The 22,861-nt window shown below is 43.1% G+C and overlaps 1 protein-coding gene across 2 annotated transcripts in view; it reads left to right on the plus strand.

Moving 5' to 3' along the window:
• LOC138570296 (zinc finger protein 300-like) overlaps positions 1 to 22,521 on the plus strand; it is a 67,958-nt gene extending 45,437 nt beyond the window's left edge. For both annotated transcript variants that reach the window (XM_069649067.1, XM_069649068.1), the window contains one exon: positions 16,845 to 22,521. In XM_069649067.1, the coding sequence (XP_069505168.1) occupies positions 17,691 to 18,671 (981 nt within the window). In that variant the 5' untranslated portion in view covers positions 16,845 to 17,690 and the 3' untranslated portion in view covers positions 18,672 to 22,521. The remainder of the gene's footprint in view (positions 1 to 16,844) is intronic.
• Positions 22,522 to 22,861: the final 340 nt, after the last annotated feature.

Below are 22,861 nucleotides of genomic sequence, written 5' to 3' on the forward strand. Positions count from 1 at the left end.
GTGATTTAACAAAACTTTGTAACCCTCTTGTTGTTCAGAAGTCAGGTTAGAAGAGAGATTGACTCTTATTTGCTCATCTAAAAGTTTGCCTTTGAGGTTAGGCAGAGGATCACTCTCCTCCTCCTCTTGAGCTGAAGCTAGAAGCAAAGCTCCTAGTTCTGGTCTCGAGGCATAAGCTTTTAGACGGTTGGTGTGAAAGACTCTGGGAGCCTCCTTAGGATTGCCTAAATCCACCAGATAGTTGAGCTCTCCAAGTTTAGCCACAACCTTGAAGGGTCCTATCCATTTGTCCTGCAGGCCCTCTGCCTTGTTGGCACCATAACAAGAACTAGCTGGTCTTGACCGAACTCAACCATGTTGGCCTTCTGGTCATGCCAATGCTTAACCAGAGCCTGACCTGCTTTCAAGTTATCACTTGCCTCAGCCATCATGTGTGACATTCTCCTCTGGAGTCCTATCACATAGTCAGTCACTCTGACTGGCTTGGGCGAAGGAGCACTTTCCTACCCCTCCTTGATCAGGGCTAATAGACCTCTGACTGGATGGCCATAGAGAAGTTCGAAGGGACTGTAACCCACTCCCTCCTGAGGGACTTCTCTATATGCAAAGAGAAGGCATGGCAGTAGAAGATCCCACTTTTTCTTAAGTGAGTCCTCTAAAGCTCCTACCATGCTCTTCATGGTTCTGTTAAACCTTTCTACCAACCCATTTGTCCAAGGGTGGTATGCTGTTGAGAACTTGTAGGTAACTCCACAGTTTTTCCACATGGCCTTCATATAGTGGGACATAAAATTTGACCTGTCGGATATTACCTCCTTAGGAAACCCTACCCTGGTAAAAAATACCAAGGAGGGCCTTAGCCACTGCCTGAGCGGTAACAGTCCTCATAGGATTTGCTTCAGGGTACCTAGTAGCATGGTCTACTACAACAAGGATGAACCTGTTGCCTGAAGAGGTTGGAGGGTCAAGAGGACCGACAATGTCGATACCAACCCTCTCAAATGGTACTCCCACCACAGGGAGAGGCACTAAAGGTGCCACGTTCTTGGAACCACTCTTACCAGAAGTTTTGTGGCAACTCTTTCAATACTTATCTACCTCAGCCCCCATTCTAGGCCAGTAAAAGTAGAGGGAGAGCCTTTCCTTGGTCTTGAAACTCAAGTGACCAGCCAAAGGTATCTCATGGGCCTGTTGCAAGAATTGGAGTCTGTTCTCTTGGGGCACTACAAGTCTTTTGTAGTTTCCAGGGGTGGACTCAGTCTAGTTACCATAGAAGAGGCCATCCTCCCAGTGTAACCTGTACTTCCCAGGCTCTTGTCCTTCAAGCTGAGAAGCTGCCTGGTGGCGAAGACCTTACAGAGTTGGACATTCTCTTTGTCCCCTACTAAAGTCTGCCCTGTTAGGGCCACCTTCTGCCAGTAAAGACTGCAGCTCAGGATGGTCCAAAGGGGCCAGATCTCCAATAAGATCCTGGCCTTCTACTAGATCTGAATCCTCAGGCTCTATTTCAACCACATGGCGGTACCTTCCTCTCAGCCTCAGCTGCAGGAGGAATCACAGGAGTGATTTTTGACAACCTAGGACATCTCCTGGTTGGAAGCACTGGAGTGCTTTCTGCTGGTTTCTTTTTGGATGTCTAGGGTTCCCCTTTGCTTCTGGTTGCTTTGAAATTGCAGTTAGTAACTCCAGTGGAGTAGGAGTGATTTCTTTTTCCATCATCTCCTCAGGAGAGCCTCTCATGGTCCTCTCCCTTGCAGGTCTGGTGAGCTCCTGTAATCTCTTACTATGAGGTCTGGGAGTACTTGAACTACTCCAAGATCTTTGAGATCATTGCCCAACAACACCCTTCCAGGTACTTCAGATTGGATACTAACAGGTATTCTGACATTCATGTCATTGCACTGGATGAGAGCTAGTAACTGGGGAAGCATCTGCAAAGGCCCTCCAGCTAACTTGGTGACATCCTCTACCTTGAAAAAAGATTCATCCACCACAGTTATGCTGGACCCAGTGTCTCTAATGGCAGGGTCCTCCTGACCATTCACTAGGACACTGTCCTTATAATACTCTTTAGTATTATTTGGGATAGAATTATACACATCTAAATTCTGTTGTTCCCACAACCCCAAGGATACTAAAGACACACTAGCTGAGACTTGGATGGGGTCTTCAGCAAGTAGTTGAAAGTTTCCACTGGTCATTGGTACTTCCTCGTCTGGAGTGAAGGCTAAGGAGACTGTGTGGATCCCTGAAGGTTTACCCTTACATCTGGTAAATACAAAGATTGTAGCCCTGGTTTGCGCTTTTGCCACTAGGAAATAAAAATCTCTATTGCCACGTTGTGATTCTATTCAACATAAGTTTTAATATATTTATTTGTCCCTTAGGTCATAGAGTGCTAATCAATAACAATACGTTTGCTGCTTAATAATGTTGAGCTTGATTCGACCTGATAGTTCCACCTGTTCAATAGATTATGCATAAGTGACTTGTGGGTAAAGTTCCATTTGTCTTCTTGTGAACTTTGTTGGGTAGTCACAGTTACATCACTGGGACTTTGGTTCGTTGCGTCACTGGGACTTTTGTGCCAAATTAGGTTTATAATGTTGTACAAAGAGGACTAGGTGCTTCTTAATTGCAGTTTTGTTGGTCCCAGTGGCCTCACTGGGGCTTTGGTCCAAGCTGAGTTTGTAATATAGCGATCAAAGCAATTTTGATTATTCAAAGGTAAATTCACTGAAAGCTGATTTTGTTTCCTTTTAGAGAAAGCTTTTGTTCCAATCTGAGGTTTTAGTCTAATGTTCAAAGCAAATTGAATGTTGATATTCACAAGTCGATTTGTTAAAGGCTGATTGTTTCCTTTTGGAAAGAGCTAAATGCTCTATTTAAAGATAGCGTGGTGCTTAGTAGTTGCAATTGTGTTGGTCCCAGTTACCTCACTGGTACATTCTGTTTCCCTTATATTGGTCCCAGTTTCCTCACTGGGACATTCTATTTCCCTTTGTCCCAATCTGAGATTTTAGTATAATGTTCAAAGCAAATTGAATGTTGATATTCAAAAGTAGATTTGTTGAAGGCTGATCATGTTTCCTTTTGGAAAGAGCTAAATGCTCTACTTAAAGATAGCGTGGTGTTTAGTAATTGCAATTGTGTTGGTCCCAGTTACCTCACTGGGACATTCTATTTCCCGACACGTGTTTCCCCGTCCCTTTGGGGACGGTTCCTCAGGGGAGGGAATTTCGTTTCCCTGTTGAATTTGTGCTGGGTGCTAATCTTTGCTTCAATTGATTCTATGATATCCTTACGGTTGTTGTGCAGATCACTAGTAGGGATACCTTTTATGGGGAAAAAATGGTTGTGATGTTTAGGGTTAGACACAGGGTTTGAAAAGTATAGACGTTTGTATAGTGGATTACAGTTTGATCTATACATAGTTGAATTTGTACTTACTAATGATCTGAATTGAGGCTTTAAGTGAGTATTCTATTCGTCTTTGTTTTGTAGGAAATAATTTTTCTGTGGACGTTAGTTGTCCTAAAAGAAAAGTAAGCTTCCATCAGTATGGAATTTTTGCTTAATATAATGTACTACATTGTGGTCTGAACCTTCAATTGTAAAGAGAGCTCGACTTGAGTGCTTAAGTTAAAGGATGGGGACTGTGCCCGCACTGAATACTAGTTACGTTCCAAAACCCCTATCTGCTTACCTTGTGATTTCTTTGATGTTGCTCGCTCGCTGTCAGTACTCAACGGAATCCGTGGTGAGACTCAACGTTGGGTTACGAACGCTCGATTGTCAGTATTTACTTCCTGGACTATGATTGCGTCTTGTAATGACGTCATCATGTTGATCACGTGATGGTGTTTTGATGTGTCTCGATCACGGCCGCCATTGTAGGTTAGGCTGAATTGTGTTTCATTGGTATACATTTCGATCTATTGCGGTCGTCATAGTTGTTTGGGCTGTAATGTTTTACAGTCATATATTTATTTAGAATTCACAAGATTTTGTTTTATCTCCCGAATTGGCTGTTTTAAGCCTTGAATTTTAATTACATTGAAATGTCTAAATTAATAGCTTTTATTTTGATAGTTTGTATAGAGAACATCAAGCTCGTTTAGATTTATGTTCAGTAAAGTTTTTGTTGTCTCCCTCGGTACTATATTTAATTGGGCTAATTATATGCTTTGTACACTTGGACAAAAGCTATAATGAGTAAAGTTTGGCTGCGGGGTCGGAGGCAGATGAAAGCCTATATGGTGTATGGTGAGGGCAGCTAATTGTTATTGGTATGATGGAAGTGTTGGATATAGTGGTTATAACAAGTGATGAAGTTCTTGGTCTGAATTTAGACCTGTGTGACATGTGTCCATATCGCATATATTTTTTGATTCTCGTTGGTGTAGCAAACGTTCAAGGTTGCCTCCCCTTGGTGGTGGCTTCACTTGCTCAAGGCCAAAAAATGTCAAGTTGTTAAGTCTGCTTCTTCATGGTGCTTTATGAAATGAGTTGCTAGCGGGGACCGAATGTTTTTGTTCTTTATTGATCTGAGATGTTCACCAATCCGGATTTTAAGTTGCCTGGTTGTGCTTCCAATGTAGATTTTTGTGCATTGGCATTTGATAGCATAGATTACAAATGTGCTATTGCAATTTATAAGTTGCTCTATTGGTTTAGTTTTGCCTGTAGGTAATGGGACCATTTTCTTTCCATTATCCGAATAGTTACATATCTGCCTTTGAGAGGTGCCTGTAGTCAAGTTGACGTCTTTGTTGTTAGTATATTGGATGGTGCTTGAAAATGAGATGGACTTAGTTTGTCTTTTAGGCTTGGGGCTTTCCTGAAGGTTATTGTTGGCTGTTCATCCAGTGTGCCATGTAGATCTTGATCGATTTGTAAAATGCTCCAATTTTTTGACAGGATTTTCTTGATTGTCTGGTTGTTAGAACTGTATGTAGTGACAAACCTGGTCCTGGGGAAGTGAGGACGTGCCTGAGATGTTGGTTTATCCTGTAGTAGTTGTGTTCTTGTTCTTACTGAGGTTTTGAGAAAACTTCTATTTGCTAGTTTCTTGCTGTATCCTCTTTAGACAACATTTCTTTTTGTGGTTTGTACATGTTTTTCAGATTCTTCTTGTGTGGAGCAATTCCTTTTAATGCATAACATTTCTCCAAACGGTATGTTATTGATGACATGTGCTGGGTGATTGCTTGTAGCATGGAGGGTACTGTTAACTGCTGTAGGTTTGGCGTAGAGTGTAGTCGGGATCCTATTGTTATGAATATAAAGGTTGATGTCCAGGAAATGTATTGTTGTTTTGCTGCTTTCCATTGTCAGAGTGAGATTGTGGGTATTGGTGTTGAGATAATGCAGATATTGATCCAATTTGTCTTTATTGCCGTTCCATATGAGTATTATGTCCTTGATGTACCACGCCCAGAAAGTTATATTGTTGTCTACTGTAAATGATGGGTGCCACCATGCGTGCTCTAGTTCGAAGTGCCCCATATATAGATTAGCATAGGATGGGGCGAACCTAGCATCCATGGCGGTCCCCTGAGTTTGCCTGTAGAGTTGTTTGTTGAAAATGAAAATGTTATTTTCCAAAGTAAACTGTAACATTTCTAGTATCATGTTGTTGTCGTTGTGATAGGATATTGATCTTGTCTTGAGAAAGTAGTTGGTGGTATGGAGTCCTTTTTCATGCAGGATGCTGGTGTATAGTGAAGAAACGCCCATGGTGACTAGCATAAATTCTGGTTCCCAGTACACGTTTTCAAGTTGTTGAATGATATGTTTGGTGTCACGGACATAGGAGGCAAGAAGGGTTGAAGTTGGTGGTCTATATATTCTGAGATGTGCTCTGTGAAGGATTCTATACTGTTGATTATAGGTCTACTGTTGGGCAAGCAGAGATGTTTTGTGTATTTTGGGTACAAAGTAAATGGTTGAGATGATTGGAAAATGAGGGTTAAGATAGTCATATTCTTCATCTGTCAGAAGGCCTTGATTTCTCCAGTGTTGGCTCATTAGCATCCAGTCTACCTTTATTTTTGGTAATGGGTCTGTGTGTAGCTTTTCATAACATGTTTGGTCATTGAGATGTTTCATAGCCATTTCTTCGTAGTCTGTGGTTTTTAGCAATACTATGTTGCCCCTTTATCTGCGATTTCCGTATTTATTGCTTTGTTTTGTTGAAGTTCCTGTAATGCTTGGCGTTCCAGATATTTTAAACCCGGTCTTGATTTAGTTTTGTGTCCTGTTAGATAGTGTTGTCTTAGATCTTGTTGAGTAGTTTTAAAAAAGATGTCAATAACATTATTTTCGGAGCCAATATAGGCTGAAATTTAGATTTTGATTTGAGTTTTGTTTCTAATGCGAGTCCTAGGGTGATGTTTTGTTCTGTGGCGAAGGACTCCATTGTATATTGTTCGTTGGGGTCTGGTATGTTCAGTAACTCCATTGTTTGCTCCACGTGTTCTACTGAGAGGTCTGACGGTATAGCTGCCCTTGAGGGTCTTTTTCTGTGTTCGGTTTGTGAGAAAAATGTTATCAGTTTGAGTTTCCTACAGAATTGGTAAAGGTCTACTGTTGTTTGGAAGTAGTCATAATAGTTAGTTGGACAAAATTTGAGTCCCTTATTTAGTGCCTTGTGTAGATTAGGTGATATTTCTTTGTCCGTGAGATTGATGATTACATTTTGCGTTGTCGCTGCGGATATTGGGATCTTGTTTTTACTCCTGTTGAGGCGGGATCTGTATCTTGATCCTTTGCCCCTAATGCCTCTTGGCCGATAGTTTGCGTTGTTGATATATTTGCTCTTAGGGCTTCGTTTCTTGCATAACTCCTCAGGAGTTTCTGTTGTAAAAATTCTTCTAAAAAAGAGGACGGGACGCCTCTTTGTTTTGGAGGTAGTGATGTTGATGGTTCTTGTTGTTCCAAGTTGCTGGTTGCTTGTGTCGGTCTTTCTTCCAATTCTGAGGCACTCACTGTGTCAGTATCTGAGCCCTGTGGTGGGAGTAGATTAGGTTCCAAACTCTTAGGCGGTCGAGGTGTTGGTTTTGCTGGTATATTGTATTGTTTATTAAAGGTATAAACCCTTTTAAATTTGTAGTCTAACTCATTTCTTAAAAACTGTTTTTCTTGATTTTGATTTGTTTTTCATATTTGTCTATTGTGTCATCTAGTATTTCGTAGTTTTCTGAAGGTTTTCTCAGGAATGTTAAGCTGTTCAATTTTCTCTTTAGTTGTGGTAATTTCTTTCACCAGTTTGTCATGTTGCTTTTTAGCGTTCTGAATTAATCTATGTATCATTTCCTTGGATGTGCTTGTGAGCATTTCTTCCCATTCTTGTAATCCTTGTAGGTCATCCTCCTCAAATGGTAAGATGCATATCCTGAGTCCACGTGATATACGTTCTACTTGTAGGTATTTTTCCAATGTTTTAATCTCCCACCATCTAGATAGCTCTTGTTTTAGTAGTTGTTCAAGCTGTATGAACAGTTGTCTTAGTGAAAGTTTATTTTCTCCTTCCGTTAGTGGAGTCTTGCGAGTGATTCCTGAGAATAATAGTTCTGCCTCTTCTTCCCTTTGTGCGTAATTTCTAAGCATTCTGGTGTGATATTGGGATGCTGCCTGCTGTTTGTTGGGTATACAGTATGAAAAAAAATATTTTCCAGTCTACAACTGCTAGGCGCGGTTCCCAATTTTGTAGTGTTCTGTTTGGATTTGTGGTCCGCTGCCACCTGGGCTATATCCTGTGACTGGTCAGGATGATGATTATTGGTAAATAAAAAGATTGTAGACCTGGTTAGCGCTTTTGCCACTAGGAAATAAAAAACTCTGTTGCCACGTTGTGATTCGATTCAACATAAGTTTTAATATATGTATTTGTCCCTTAGGTCATAGAGTGCTAATCAATAACAATAGTTTGCTGTTTAATAATGTCGAGCTTGATTCGACCTGATCAAGCTCCATTGAAATAATCGCAGGATACGAATGACTGCTCGCTAAACTCACTTTGAATGAAAACACCACAGTTAACATAGTGGTCATCTATAGATCCCCTAGCACAAACAGCCACCCAGAAACAGACATCCCACTAATACTGGCGCCCTTCCTTAAACCCAAAAGGAAATGCATCATCATTGGCGATTTGAATCTCGGTTTTAATGATACCAAGACACCAAAGCAACCTCCCTTCTCTTGGCACTGAATGACATGAACTTCTGCCAACACGTCAATGTCCCCACCCATACCAAGGGCAGAACCCTTGACTGGATCCTCACCCTCAATACCAACATCACTGTAGGCCCGATTACCCCACTTAGTTGGACAGACCACTATTGCATAGAATTCACTATCACTAGTGACGACCCCTGCACACCCAAGAACAAATCCATGGACCCCATTGAAAGTAGAAATCCTAAAAAGCTCACAGCGTAGAACCTTGACCCCACCCTGAACAAAATGTTAGATACTCGCTCAATCCTCAGCAACGATCCAACTACCATCGCTGAGTACTACCACAAATGCCTCTCCACAGCGATTGACACTATAGCACCAGTCACCACCAAACTAAGACGTATCAATAAAAAATCTAACTTCCGGTTCAACGAGGAACTAATCGCCCTTAGAAGGAAAAAACGCTCTCTTGAGCATGCCCACAATAAGCATCCCTCCCCTGACTCAGCCAAAGCATTCAAAGACGCCAATACCCTCTACAAAACAGCTACCATCACCCATAAAGCAAACGCCTACAATGCTTGCATTAGCAATGCAGCATCAGACTCCAAAGAGCTCTTCTCCATCCTTAGAAAACTTAAAAATCCACTCCTGACCGACACACCCATCAACGCAAGCAAAGAATGGTGTACCACTGTACAAGATGCTCTTGCCTCCAAAATTGCTGTGCTGCAAAATAAAATCAACTCTAAAAGACTACTCCTAGCAATCAAACCCCCCCCCTGAATCCCTGTACCCTTTCCAGTGACAACTCTAATCCCCCCTTCCAATTCACACCCGTCACTCAAGATCTCGTATTTGACACAATCTCCAAACTAAAAGCGTCCAACTGCAAAGGAGACACTGTCCCAGCCAAACTAGTCAAAGCCTGTGCTTCTACCCTGACCCCCATCATCACTTAATTTGTCAATGCCTCATTTAACTCCAACACAGTTCCAACCTGCATTAAAGAAGCCTGGGTTACCCGGCTTCTAAAAAAAACAAATCTAGACCCCACCATTCCGACTAATTATCGCCCCATAACCACGGTTCCATTCTTACTCAAAATCATCGACAAATTAGCCTACAACCAAATTCAAACCCACCTGGAATCTAACCAGCTCCTCGGTACCAGACAATCAGGTTTCAGGCCCAACCACAACACTGAAACAGCTCTCTTGGACCTCAAAATCCAGATGGATGCCATCAGAGATTCTGGGAAACTCTGCATTCTCATGCTGTTGTATCTCTCAGCCGCTTTCGACCTGGTGGACCATGACAAACTCTGCAACTCTCTTGCCCGCGAGTTTAACTTCTCCGTTGAAGCCACTGCTTGGGTGAAATCCTTCTTAACCGACCGCACCTCCAGAGTGTCCATAGGCAAAGAAGCTGCCAACCCCATCCCAGTCCCCATAGGAGTGCCCCCAGGCTCTTGCCTCTCTCCCACGCTGTATAACGCATATACCAAACTCTTGTTCTCAGCACTAGACGATATGGGTGTCATATACACTAATTTTGCGGATGACACCCAGATCCTTATACCTCTTACAGGGAACTATGACCAGGACACCGTAACGATCAATAAAATCTACGTCATCATACAGAACTGGATGGCGCTAAACAGCCTATGTCTTAACGATGAGAAGACAGAAGTCCTCATCGTAGGAGCTCCAGCCAAAATAGCAACCCTTCACCCAGAATACTCAACCATCAACATCGATGGCACCAATATTCCAGTGTTGAAGCAAGTCAAAACATTGGGCGTGTACATAGACGCCAACCTGACTATGACTAAACAGATCAACGCGCTTGCCTCTTCCACGGCTTACACTTCCAAATTAATTGCGCTCAGCCGAATATTTCTGACCCCAGCAAACTGCCTCACCCTAGCCAGAGCACTGGTCCTATCGAAATTGGACTATTGTAATGTACTACTACTAGGCACCTCCAACACTAACCTAGCCAAAATGCAACTCTTGGAAAATAAATTTCTGAGGGCAGCTCTAGGCATAAAAAAATCAGACCATATATCCAAGACTAGGAAAGACGCCGACTGGCTCCCCATCAAAGCCAGGATTATCTTCAAAACATTATGCATAACATACAAATGCCTTACCAAAAAAGGACCTATCTATCTGAACAATACTCTACACCCCAAAGTTGACGAGAGATCACTTGGATCCAATGACAAACTCCTCCTGGACCCCCCCTCGATTCAAAACCACCAGAGCAGGGGGTAGCAGCTTCACCACTCTCGCCCCCAAACACTGGAACACCCTACCCATTAATATCAAAAAAGAATCCTCCTTCACGGTCTATAAGAAACTGTTAAAAACCTGGTTATTCAACCAATATTAGCACCTAGAGATAGGACCCCGTCCATTGTATGTTTGTTGTGAATATTTGCAAATTGTGTCATGTAATGTAACTAATGTAATGTTGACTTTTATTAATTATTAAGCTTTCTTATAACCACGCCGTGACACCCGAGGGTCTGGGCGTGTAACAAATAAAATAAATAAAAATAGTTCCACCTGTTCAATAGATTATTCATAAGTGACTTGTGGGTAAAGTTCCTTTTGCCTTCTTGTGAACTTTGTTGGGTAGTCGCAGTTACATCACTGGGACTTTGGTTTGTTGCATCACTGGGACTTTTGTGCCAAATTAGGTTTATAATGTTGTACAAAGAGGACTAGGTGCTTTTTAATTGCAGTTTTGTTGGTCCCAGTTGCTTCACAGGGGCTTTGTTCCAAGCTGAGTTTGTAATATAGCGATCAAAGCAATTTTTATTATTCAAAGGTAAATCCGTTGAAAGCTGATTTTGTTTCCTTTCAGAGAAAGCTTTTGTTCCAATCTGAGTTTTTAGTCTAATGTTCAAAGCAAATTGAATGTTGATATTCAAAAGTAGATTCGTTGAAGGCTGGTTATGTTTCCTTTTGGAAAGAGCTAAATGCTCTACTTAAAGATAGCGTGGTGTTTAGTAATTGCAATTGTGTTGGTCCCAGTTACCTCACTGGAACATTCTGTTTCCCTTATGTTGGTCCCAGTTACCTAACTGGGACATTCTGTTTCCCTTATGTTGGTCCCAGTTTCCTCACTGGGACATTCTATTTCCCGACATGTGTTTCCCCGTCCCTTTGGGGACGGTTCCTCAGGGGAGGGAATTACGTTTCCCTGTTGAATTTGTGCTGGGTGCTAATCTTTGCTTCAATTGATTCTATGATATCCTTACGGTTGTTGTGCAGATCACTACTAGGGATACCTTATGGGATAAAATGGTTGTGATGTGTAGGATTAGACACAGGGTTTGAAAAGTATACACGTTTTTATAGTGGATTACAGTTTGATCTATACATAGTTGAATTTGTACTTACTAATGGTCTGAATTGAGGCTTTAAGTGAGTATTCTATTTGTCTTTGTTTTGTAGGAAAAGATTTTTCTGTGGACGGTAGTTGTCCTAAAAGAAAAGTAAGCTGCCATCAATATGGAATTTTTGCTTAATATGATGTACTACATTGTGTTGTGAACCTTCAATTGTAAAGAGAGCTCGACTTGAGTGCTTAAGTTAAAGGATGGGGACTGTGCCCGGTGTGAATACTAGTTACTTTCCAAAACCGCTATCTGCTTACCTTGTGATTTCTTTGATTTTGCTCGCTCGCTGCCAGCACTCAACGGAATCCGTGGTGAGACTCATGTTGGGTTACGAACGTTCGATTATCAGTATTTACTTCCTGGAATATGATCGCGTCTTGCAATGACGTCATCACGTTGATCACGTGAATGCGTTTTGACGTGTCTCTTACATCTGGGATCCCCTTTCACATGGTCAGTTGAGCCACAAACATAACATTTTCCAAATGTCTTTATGAACGGTGGCTTGCTCTGACCTCCTTCTGGTCTGGGACCAGAAGGTACACTAGCCTGATTCGGTTTCTCTTGTGGCTTACCCTTAGAATTTTCTTTGTGGCCCTCTTTGGAATTGGAGTTATTTGAATTCTCTTTGTTGTCTTTCTTAGGCTGCTTTCCCTCATCCTTTTTCTGAGTGACGCCTGAATCCTTGTGAGTAGCCCTGTTGGCAACCCACAAGTCAGCAGCCTTAGCTCGCTTCTTAGAATCCAGTTCTTTTGAATCAGCCAAGTGCTGTCTGAGCTCAGGAGATAGACTCCAACATTACAAGATTTCTCATTCCTTCAGAAGTGTTCACTCTGTAACCCTTAATCCATCCCTCTAAGTTTTTCAAAAACTCATTCACCCAAGTAGCCCAAGGGGTACTATCATGCTTTTTGAGGGTCCTAAACATCTTAAGGTACTGGGAAGGGGTCTTCCCAAATCTAGCTATCAAAGCTAGTTTCACACATTCATAATCCATCCTATCCACCTCCCCCAACTCCATTACCACATCAGATGCAACAGGGGGAAGCCTAGAGAATAACCAGGGGATCAACTGATTCCCTGTGATACCCTGGAGCCCATGATTGTATTCAAACATAGCTGACCAATCTAATACATCCAACTTAGGTTCATACATACCCACAATCTCTTTAGGCATCCGGGGTCTTTTTGGACTGGAGGATTTAGAGGATTCGGGGAAAGAAGCATCTTCCAAAGACGATTTCTTCATCTCCAGCACATGATTGAGCTCCATTTCTTTGAGCCTTAGTTCTTGATGTTTCTGTTCAGTTTGAGCACTAATTCTTTTGAATTCAAGTTCAAGTCTCATTTATTGTAGAGTGATAAATTCAGTACTTAATGTGGGACCTGACAATGGTCCAGTAGCCATAGGTTGAGGCCTTTTAGCAAGCAGGGGGCCAGAGGGGGTGACATTGTTATCCTCCTCTTCCTCATCTGCTTCAACGATAACATCATCATTATTCTCCTCAATATTTGCTACATTTGCTGGAAGGGTGGGCACTACAGCCCTACTCTCCGGTCTTTGGTGTTCTAACAATCTTTCAATCATTTCTGATTTCTTGCCTTTGACAGGAAGACTTTTCTGTCTGCACAGATCCTTTAAATAATCAGCAGTATTTACAAGTAGGGTCTCCTGGATATAACTTTCCATCTTTGCCTTTTTTGTTTGAAAATTAACTTTTAGTGATTGAGCCTTGTGGTTAATTGAACCACGGTACCAACAGCACTCTAAAATGTAAATCCAATACTTTTATCCTCACCGCTGTACACCAGTGTTGGGCAGAATCCTGTGCAGTTCCCTTACCGAGCACTACAGAAGATTAAGACTACAGGTATATGCAAGAAAAACCCCTTTGGTATCAGTCTGTACCACAAAGATTTATTTGGTAGCTGTGGCTAAGCAGTCAGACTTATCTCAAGAGGGAGATGGGCAGTATTCGGGGTTTACACAATAGGACTACAGTACTATGGAACAAGGAAACACTGACCAAAGCTTGGTATCAAAAAGAACATATATATTTATTTTACACACTCTGATGTTCACACACAAGTCACTATAATTAAAACAAGTTAAATCAGTCAAGAAAAGTATACACAACTCCCTATTTAAATTGTAGACCAGTTTGAGCAAGAGTGAAAACTGAGCAAAACGGCACAGTGAAAACCAAGCAGAAATGGCACTGTAACAATTTCTCAAAAGGGAGGGAAAGGACAAGTTATACAGGTTTAGACTCTTTAACACACCAGCAACACTTCCCAAGTAGATTGTGAACAAGATAGGCATGGCAGTACTTTAGCATATGCACTACTGAGGTGAAAACAGAGCAAAATGGCACTTCACAAGTTTAAAAAGAGGGAAGGAAAAGGTGGTTATAAGAGTTAGGTGCACCAACACATTTCTATGTGAAAATCAATCTAGAGAAGGCAGTTGTAACAGATTTAGCCAGAGTCAATAGGCCTGTGCCAGTGTCAATGGTACAAGGCAAGGTGCCCAGGATCAAAATGTTCTAGTAGCTGCAGTCAAGTCTTTAACGATTCGAAAAGGTGGTTGCAGAGGGTGAAAGACAATGTTAGAGGATAGGGGCGGCCAACCCAGTAGGTAAGAAAAGGATTTAAAACACCTTTAGCAATGCCCAAAGAAACGGGAGGCGTGGCAGAACAATGTACCTTTAAAGTAGAAGAGGCTCCTGCGGTGGCGGTAGTTCCTGGCAGTTCCTGATATCCAGCAGAGGAAGAGAGGCTCTCGTTGTGGAGGAAGGTTCGAGTCACTGTACTGCCCAGGGATGAAACCAGCCGCAGTGCTGCCCAACAAATAAAAGCTATGCTTCTTTAAATTGCGGTCCGGGTGGGCGGGTGCCTGGCTATCCGGTCTCCTAGTGCTTGGCACTGGCGATTCGACCAAGGCAGTTCCGGAAGGCAATTGGCGAACTGGTTGGCCCCACCAGTTCAAGGGAAGAAGACTCTTTCCGAGGAAGATCTTCTCACTTGTTGGAGAAAAGTGGTGAGGATCTGCAGCAGGGCTTCACCGGTGGTTGTCGTTGCAGATGTCTTCAGCTTCTCTCCTCTTTGGTTTCTTAGTTCGAGTGGCAACGTCTTGTCCTCCAGTCCTCAGGGCCCTGCTTTTATGCAGCAAGACCCCCATTCATACAGCCTAGCTGTCACACAGTGGGGTGGCTCTCCTGGCAGGAGAACCCTCCAGTCTATCAGGGCAGAGTGCGACTTGGGTTGCGTAGGCAACCCTGTCCAAGGTGCCTATTTCCCCTCCCACACATCCTGTCTACCCCAGACTCAGTGGCGCCGAGAGGAGGGCTTCTGTGCAGAAGCCCGCCAAAAGGACAAACAAAGGATCCCCAACATGGGTTAGGATTATAGAGAAAGTCACGAGAAAGAAATATTATCAAAGTTCTGGCAATATAAATCTACCGGAGTAAAGTTAATATTAAAATAAACCAGCAGTATTTTAGAGGCTGTCAGTAAAAGTGCTAGCTTCGAACAATGGGAAAATCCCATAGGGAAATATTTGCAGTCGAATATTTACGGTAGTAACCACTGCCACCAGGCCGAAACCTTTGTACTGGTTTAGTTCATAAGAATTGACTAGTAAAGTCAATGGGGACTTTACCTGCCCTGGGAGACAGTAGTCAGTCCCAGGGTATGGAGTCTATGTTTGGGGGTCGCTACAACACCCCTGTGGTATGGCACAGAGGGTGCTGTGTACCACACATGTTAATATGATGATTCCTATGAGGGTGAGACACCTCATAGACCAGAAGCACACAAGCTAGCCTAAAACACACTAGCAATCTGTCTAAGAGTGGGGGGGAAAAAGGGTGTCACTCTTAGCAGGAGAAAAAAATAAACCCTTCAAATTCAGCAAAGCTGCTGGGGGACTCTATAGGTAAGGGAAATTAGCCTTAGAAGAGAATTCTCCCTAACATAGTCTCTTTAACCTGGTGTCATACCTCCAGATGACAGTCTCGCAACCTTTTCTTCACTCTCGCCTGTCGTCTCTCTTGTCTCCACAATCCATATCCTGGTCTTACCTCTCTCTATCCATTATTCTTTCTTGAACCTCCTGATCTCTCTATCCTTCTGCACCCTCGGTCTCAAGGATGTATCCCTCTGTCTACTCTCCAGCTTTCTCTTGATCTTATTCACTTCCCTCCAAATCTCACTCTTCTCAAATCTTTCCATACCTCTCCTCTGTTCTACCCTCTTGCTCTACTCTCCTGCTCTCCTTTCCTCTACTCTCTTGCTTCTCACTTCTCTCACACATTCCTCTCACACACTCACTCTCACCCAACTACTGTCAACCCCCTCCTGTTCTCCCTCCAAAAGTATTTTAAAAATACTCACACAAAAACCGCAATCCTGACCCATTTATAGTTTCATAATCAATGTTTTAAACCTAAATTCTGCGTTCTCATTGAAAATGTGTTATTTCAATACAAGGCTACATCAGATTGTTTAGCAGGAACGCGTGATCCTTTATCCTCTAAGGTTCTTCCTGCCAGCATCTCTAATCGTTTGGTTCTGCTTTCTTTGTGTTCTCTAATGCTTAGAGAATATTGTAATAAAAAGTTGTCTATTTTGTTACTTCAAAATACAATTTTCACAATTGGTGCATAACTTTTCTGCTACCCTGTTGGATGCTTGCACCTCAATAGATGAGACTAGACCTTCCTATGTGTTGCTACAGACAAAGGGCCTCATTACATGTTGAACGGTGCTGAGAAAAATGCAGCAGTATTACCGTACACTGCTCCACCGGCCAAGTATAAATTTGGCGGGTGTACCTCCAGCTATAGGCTGGAGGTAGATCTTCAGACTTTCTGCCAAATTCTGGCGGAATTACCACCGCCGTAATTCCGCCAAAATCCGCCATTAAGTCCTATGGACTCAAAATATATAGGGGCTTACACCGCCTACCAACACTTGTAATACCGCTGGATGAAGTCGTGTTAACAGTAATACAGTTTGAAGGTATCTCAGCAGATTTACCACGAGATACCACCAAATGTATAATGCAGGCCAAATTCTTTCTGTTAAATATAGTAATATCCATGATAGTTCACATGTAGAAAGTAGTAATGGTAACCTCTGTTTAATGCAATAGTTGATTGAAGCCAAGAAAATGAAACCTGGTTTTTGTGATGGACTGCAACAGTGCCAAGTTTGATTGATTTCATGTGATTTCTACATGCCTTAGGATACAACTGAAGAAGCCACTTGTCATTTCAAGGCCACCAGGAACTGGAATCTGAGAATCCTACGCAACAGACGAGGAATTTTTGTACAACACATTTCTGGTGATACCCAACGTCCTAGTAACTGTGACGCCACTACTGAGAAAGTCTCTATGATCTTCTGTACTCCATGCTGAATGTCCTTTCCTCAATAGCAACTGGGACGCCACTACTGAGAAAGTCTCTCTGATCTTCTGTACCCCATGCTGAATGGCTTTTCCTCAATAGTAACTGGGACGCCACTACTGAGAAAGTCTCTCTGATCTTCTGTACCCCATGCTGAATGGCTTTTCCTCAATAGTAACTGGGGCGCCACTACTGAGAAAGTCTCTCTGATCTTCTGTACCCCATGCTGAATGTCCTTTCCTCAATAGTAACTGGGATGCCACTAATGAGAAAGTCTCTCTGATCTTCTGTACCCCATGCTGAATGTCCTTTCCTCAACATACAACAAATCTCAGAGCGCCGCTTTATCCTAAGCTTCTCTCGATATCCGATGTCCTGCAGCAAAGAGATGAAAGAACTATATAGAGTGGTAGACAAATCAAAGAAATATTGCTTTCATGTACCGAACAAAAAGTAAATTCTTGGACATATTCATGCTAGAATGTATATCTGTCACAGTCTATAGTGCTGCTATGTACAAGAACAATTTATAAGATTGTGTACATTACATGTAATTACAAATGGTCAAGAACTGTAGCCTTTCAATGAATATGCTATAAATAAAAGCCTTGTTTACCAGCAGAAAAGGTCTACAGATAAGGCTCCTTTTTCAGTGCACTGAATACAGGGAAATCTTCAACAAAATGGAAAATCACATTTTCCACCAAAGGACACATATATACAAGAAACCTCATCATTGCACAGAATGTAGCAAAAGCTTCAGTATAAAGCAAACTCTTATTTACCACCAAAGGACACATACAGGTGAGAAACCATACACATGTACTGAATGTAGGAAAAGCTTCAGTTTGAGGCACACTCTTATTGACCACTATACGACGCATACAGGCGAGAAACCTCATCAGTGCACAGAATGTGGGAAAAGCTTCCGTTTGAAGCAAACTCTTATTGACCACCATAGGATGCATACAGGGGAGAGACCTCATCAGTGCACTGAATGTGAGAAAAGCTTCAGTTTGAAGCGATCTCTTATTGACCACCATAGGACGCATACAGGCGAGAAACCCCATCAGTGCACTGAATGTGGGAAAAGCTTCAGTTGGAAGAAAAGTCTTCTTGTCCACAATAGGAAACATACGGGTGAGAAACCTCATCAGTGCACAGAATGTGGGAAATCATTCATTCAGAAGGCACATCTTACTTCCCACCATCTTGCACACACAGGTGAGAAACCTATTCAGTGCATTGAATGTGGGAAATGCTTCAGTCGGATGGCACATTTTATTGCCCACCAGGGAACACATACAGGTGAGAAACCTCATCAGTGCACTGAATGTGGGAAGTGCTTCAGTCATAAAACCACACTTATTTACCATCAGAGAACACATACAGGTGAGAAACCTCATAAGTGCACTGAATGTGGGAAAGGGTTCAGTCGGGTGGCACAACTTATTACCCACCAGAGGACACATACAGGTGAGAAACCTCATCAGTGCACTGAATGCGGGAAATGCTTCAGTCATAAACCCACTCTTATTTACCACCTGAGGACACATGCAGATGAGAAACTGCATCAGTGCATGCTATGTTGTAAAAGTTTCAGTAAAAAGAAAAGTCTTATTTACCACCAGAGAATACATACCGGCGAGAAACCTATGTACTAAATGTTGAAAACGCTTCAGAAAGAAGTGATATCTTATTGCCCCCCCCCCCATATCTATGTGACACATATAGGTGAGAAATTGTCAGTGAAAGGAATGTAGTAAATGCTTCTGTTGGAAGCAAACTCGTATTGGCTACCATAGGATGCATACGCGTGAGAAACCTCATCAGTGCATTGTATGTGGTAAATGCTTCAGTGAGTACAACATTCATGTTCACCACCAGCTATTACTGTAAAGACTGGTAGGGGGTGTCTGTACTTCCGCTCTCTATATGGTAGAGGAGAGGCACAGAGGACCCCAGCCAAGATTCTCTATTATTGGTACGTGGTCGAGCAATCAAGGCCTAGCTTCTCAAGAGGTGATGCAGGCTGGTCCTTAAGTACAGTGTAGTCCCCGAACCCCCACAAAGGAATGTCCACACACTGTATTACTGAAAACACAGTCTTTATATAATTAATATTGAAAGTTATGTACACGATCGCAATAACGCACTTTGTACCCGGAAGTCAATAATGATATATATATACAATTCTAAAGTGGTACCACTAATGTGATCCAATCTCATTAAAGTGCATCAATTGTATGGTTAAAATGTCACACAGATTAATAACGAGGAAACCAGCAATAGAGATAGGCAGGAACGTAAGATGGTTGAAACAATAGGCAGAAGGCTGACCCCGACCACGAGGCACAGTTCTGTGTGGCGATCCCCCCACCTGGGCAACCTGTAAATAAAAGATATCTAGCACAAGCCCAGTCCATATGTCCAATAGTCTCACTTCCTCCTATTAAGGTTTTACCCCCCCAATGTACCTGGTGGAGTAGAGGTCTCTGACGATGGGTAGACCGATCCTTCTTGAGTGACTCCCTTTCAGGCAGGAGCCATGGATCGTCGAGAGGTGTCGAGGACCTTGGCGTTCGGTGTTGGGGAATCGACGGCCCTTCTTGAGTGCCCTCCCTTTAAGGCGGGAGTCACGGGCCGTCGAACGTCCGACGGTGAACAGGTTGAACTACCGCCGTGAAGTGGCAGCTTCGTTCCTAGCGGTGCTCGTCGACGACAGAGCGTTGGCGTCCTGCAAGGAAGAGGCGTGCGGGGCACCTCGGTGACGATAGTTCTGGACCGCAAAGAGATGATGAAGAACTGTGGCCCAGCAAGGGCGTCGAGTCGTCTGCGTCTCTGTGGTCTTTAGGTGGCGGGAAACCCACCGGTGGATGCTCCTCGGCGCGTCGACGGTCGGGCCTTCTCCAGCGGGAGACAAGCGGATGACGATGCAGACGAGAGCGTCCGATGATCAATTGAAGTTCTTAGGCAAACGGGAGAACAGCGGCTCCGGTCGGCGACGGCGGTCGTCGACAGTGGCGAACAACAGTCCGAGTGCTTTTCCTTGGAGTTCCGCAGCAGTCCCCGTATCGGGTCGGCAGCCTGTCGAAGGTCTGTCTACCAGGGAGCGTGGGCAAAGATCAGCTCTGCACGATGGTCCCTCGTAGCTCGGGAAGAGGGCGTCTTACCAGGTCCTCTCTGGGTCAGTCCTTGGAAGCCCAGCAGCTTTCAGATTGTGAAGGAGAGCAACAGCAATTCTTCTCGTCCAGCAGGGCTTCAAGGTCAAGCGTCAGTTACTCCAGTTACTCGTCGTAGTGAACTTCAGCTTCTGAACACGATTCCTTGCAGTGAGAGGTCCCCAGATATACTGTTGATCTCCCATTCATTCCGCTGGGTCACACTCAAGCATCCAATCACGACTACAGGCATTCATGCAGGCAGGCAGCCAATCAGGCACACGAGGTATTCAGGCCATTCACTTCTCTCCAGATACTCACAACAAGTTATGTGTATTGGGACAAGTACCAAGCCATTCAACACTCCAAGCTGCATTCATACCGGTTTCGGGCAGGGCTGTCTCAGTCATTGTGTCAACCACCAGATACTAGACACCCACAACACAGAATGCATATTCGTCCCACACTCTATTCACCCAGGTCCCACCGACAGGAGGTACCCACAACATACATCACCGGGAAGGCTCCAGCTAGTCTGGCTGGGCCTTCACAACAACACCATATATGGCATTTCCACCCAACAGCCAGTCAGGGGGAAGGGACAGAGTCAGGGCTTCCCAGGACTTTGGGAAAACAAGGTAATGGGGTAATAGAAAGCAAGAGAAACCAGGGCCATCTTATTTTCCATCAGGAATCAACTGATCCCAATGGCAGGGCCGGGGTATCCCAAAATGGAGGATACTCCGCGCACCTGTCAAATTCAGCATGGAGCTGCCACCAGCCCATACCCTGCTCTGCGGGCCACCCACAGGTGCCCAAAAACATACACTAGGGGCACAGGGTTTTACCCCCACCCATGGGTGCCATAAGGGTATCCCACGGGACCGTTCACCAAACCAAAAGAAAGAGAGCTGCACCGCCAGGAGTCCCACATGAACTCCTGCGCGGAAAACACAACAGAACATACGATAAAAAGCAGTAAAGGACAAGGATATGGAGGCCCTGTCCCTCCGATGCATTTCCAGCAACACAATTACCTACTGGTGAATAAATTGAATGTGAGAAAAAATGTCAATTTCAAGCAAAATCATATTACCCACAGTAGCACACATATAGGTGAAAAATGAATGTGGGAAATGGTTTAGTCCAAACGAAAATCTTATTTCCCACCAGAGAACACATACAGGTGAACCTGATCAGTGCACAGGATATTTGAAAAGCTTCAGACGTGGAAACAACTGCTTCACCACCAAAGACACAATTCCAATGTATTCATGTGCTCTCTTAGAATACCCTTTTGGAAGCAGAGAACACATAGATGGGAGAAACGGTATTGATGCACTGAATGTGAAAAACGTTTCTTTTGAAAAGTGATCTCCTTATTCATAAAAGAAGCAGACTTTCTCCACTGGTATTAAGATGTATGTTGCCTCCGCAAATGTGCAAACACAATGGGGCTCATTACGAGTATGGAGGCAGCCATGCCCGTAATAAGGGCATGGCTGCTTCCATACCGGGCTCCAGTGCCGTGTTCCTCCAATGAGGACTTACCAGGCTATTCCAACCATGGAGGACCAAGTAAGTCCTCATTGGAAAAACCCATCCCCATTCCCATTTTAGCCCCCACAAGGGGCTATCATAGTCCCATAATGAAGGGTGCCTGTCCCGTACCGGCACCCTTCATTACAGGAACGCCAGGGTCGTAATGAGGCCCAATGTTTTGTAAGGGGGAGGAATTTTCACTGAACATTGCATGAACCTGGATTCCCAGCTTTCCTGCAAACCCTAAATACTGTCTTTGAGATTTTCTAAGAAATGCCATCCCCATCTGAACCTTCCTTTAAATGAACTCCATTGCATTTGCTCCATACTTTAAATTATATGGCTCCTGCAGGGTATTTTGCCAAACACACTAGATGCCTACTCTGACTTCAAATGTCTTTGCAGTTCCCTCCTCACAGATTATGGCTTTCTGATATGCTGGTTCCCTACAAAAGTACGTTTAATTGCATATTCTGGTTAAAGCAAATTCAATTTTCAAACCAAAAGACATTCAATCTCTTACATGTAAATATATTCGTCTGAATCGTCAACCTGGGGATCGATTAAAAAAACGAGTGTAATGATGTAATGTATTGAAATGTTGAATTAAATGGTGGGTATGAAATTTCACTCCTATGTATCTAGTAACTGTAGGCCTTAGTGGCTGGGATGAGTGGTGTTTGTTTCAACTATAAATTATTCAATTTACATGCTTGCTTTGTAATAAGTTGATGCATGAATTGCTCCTATATACTTAAAGTATGGTTACACAATTTGGTTGAGTATCCCTGTTATTAATAAATAAAAATGATTAAAATGAAAAACATGTTTCTTTCTGCACTGTCAAAAGCTTTTTTAAATGTTTTTTTTTTTCGTTTGAGTGCTCTTGCATAGGCACATCTCATTTTCTGCGAATATAAATGCGTATTCGAGCCATTACAGGTGTTCCCAATGCAAGAGCCATTGAGTTTGGCGGCAACCACTTCAATGGTGGCCGTTTGCTTGCTAATTACAATACAAGTATCCCCTTCACTGGTGGCAGTTTGCTCGATGATTTCAATAAGTGGCGTTGGACTATTAGGTGAGTCTTCCTAAATCCCAATGTTGGAGTTACACGCGTCTACCGTGGTCAGGGAAGACTGAACAACACC

This window comes from Ambystoma mexicanum, chromosome 2q, assembly GCF_040938575.1.
Source record: "Ambystoma mexicanum isolate Mex_15411 chromosome 2q, UKY_AmexF1_1, whole genome shotgun sequence".
Lineage (NCBI taxonomy): Eukaryota > Metazoa > Chordata > Amphibia > Caudata > Ambystomatidae > Ambystoma > Ambystoma mexicanum.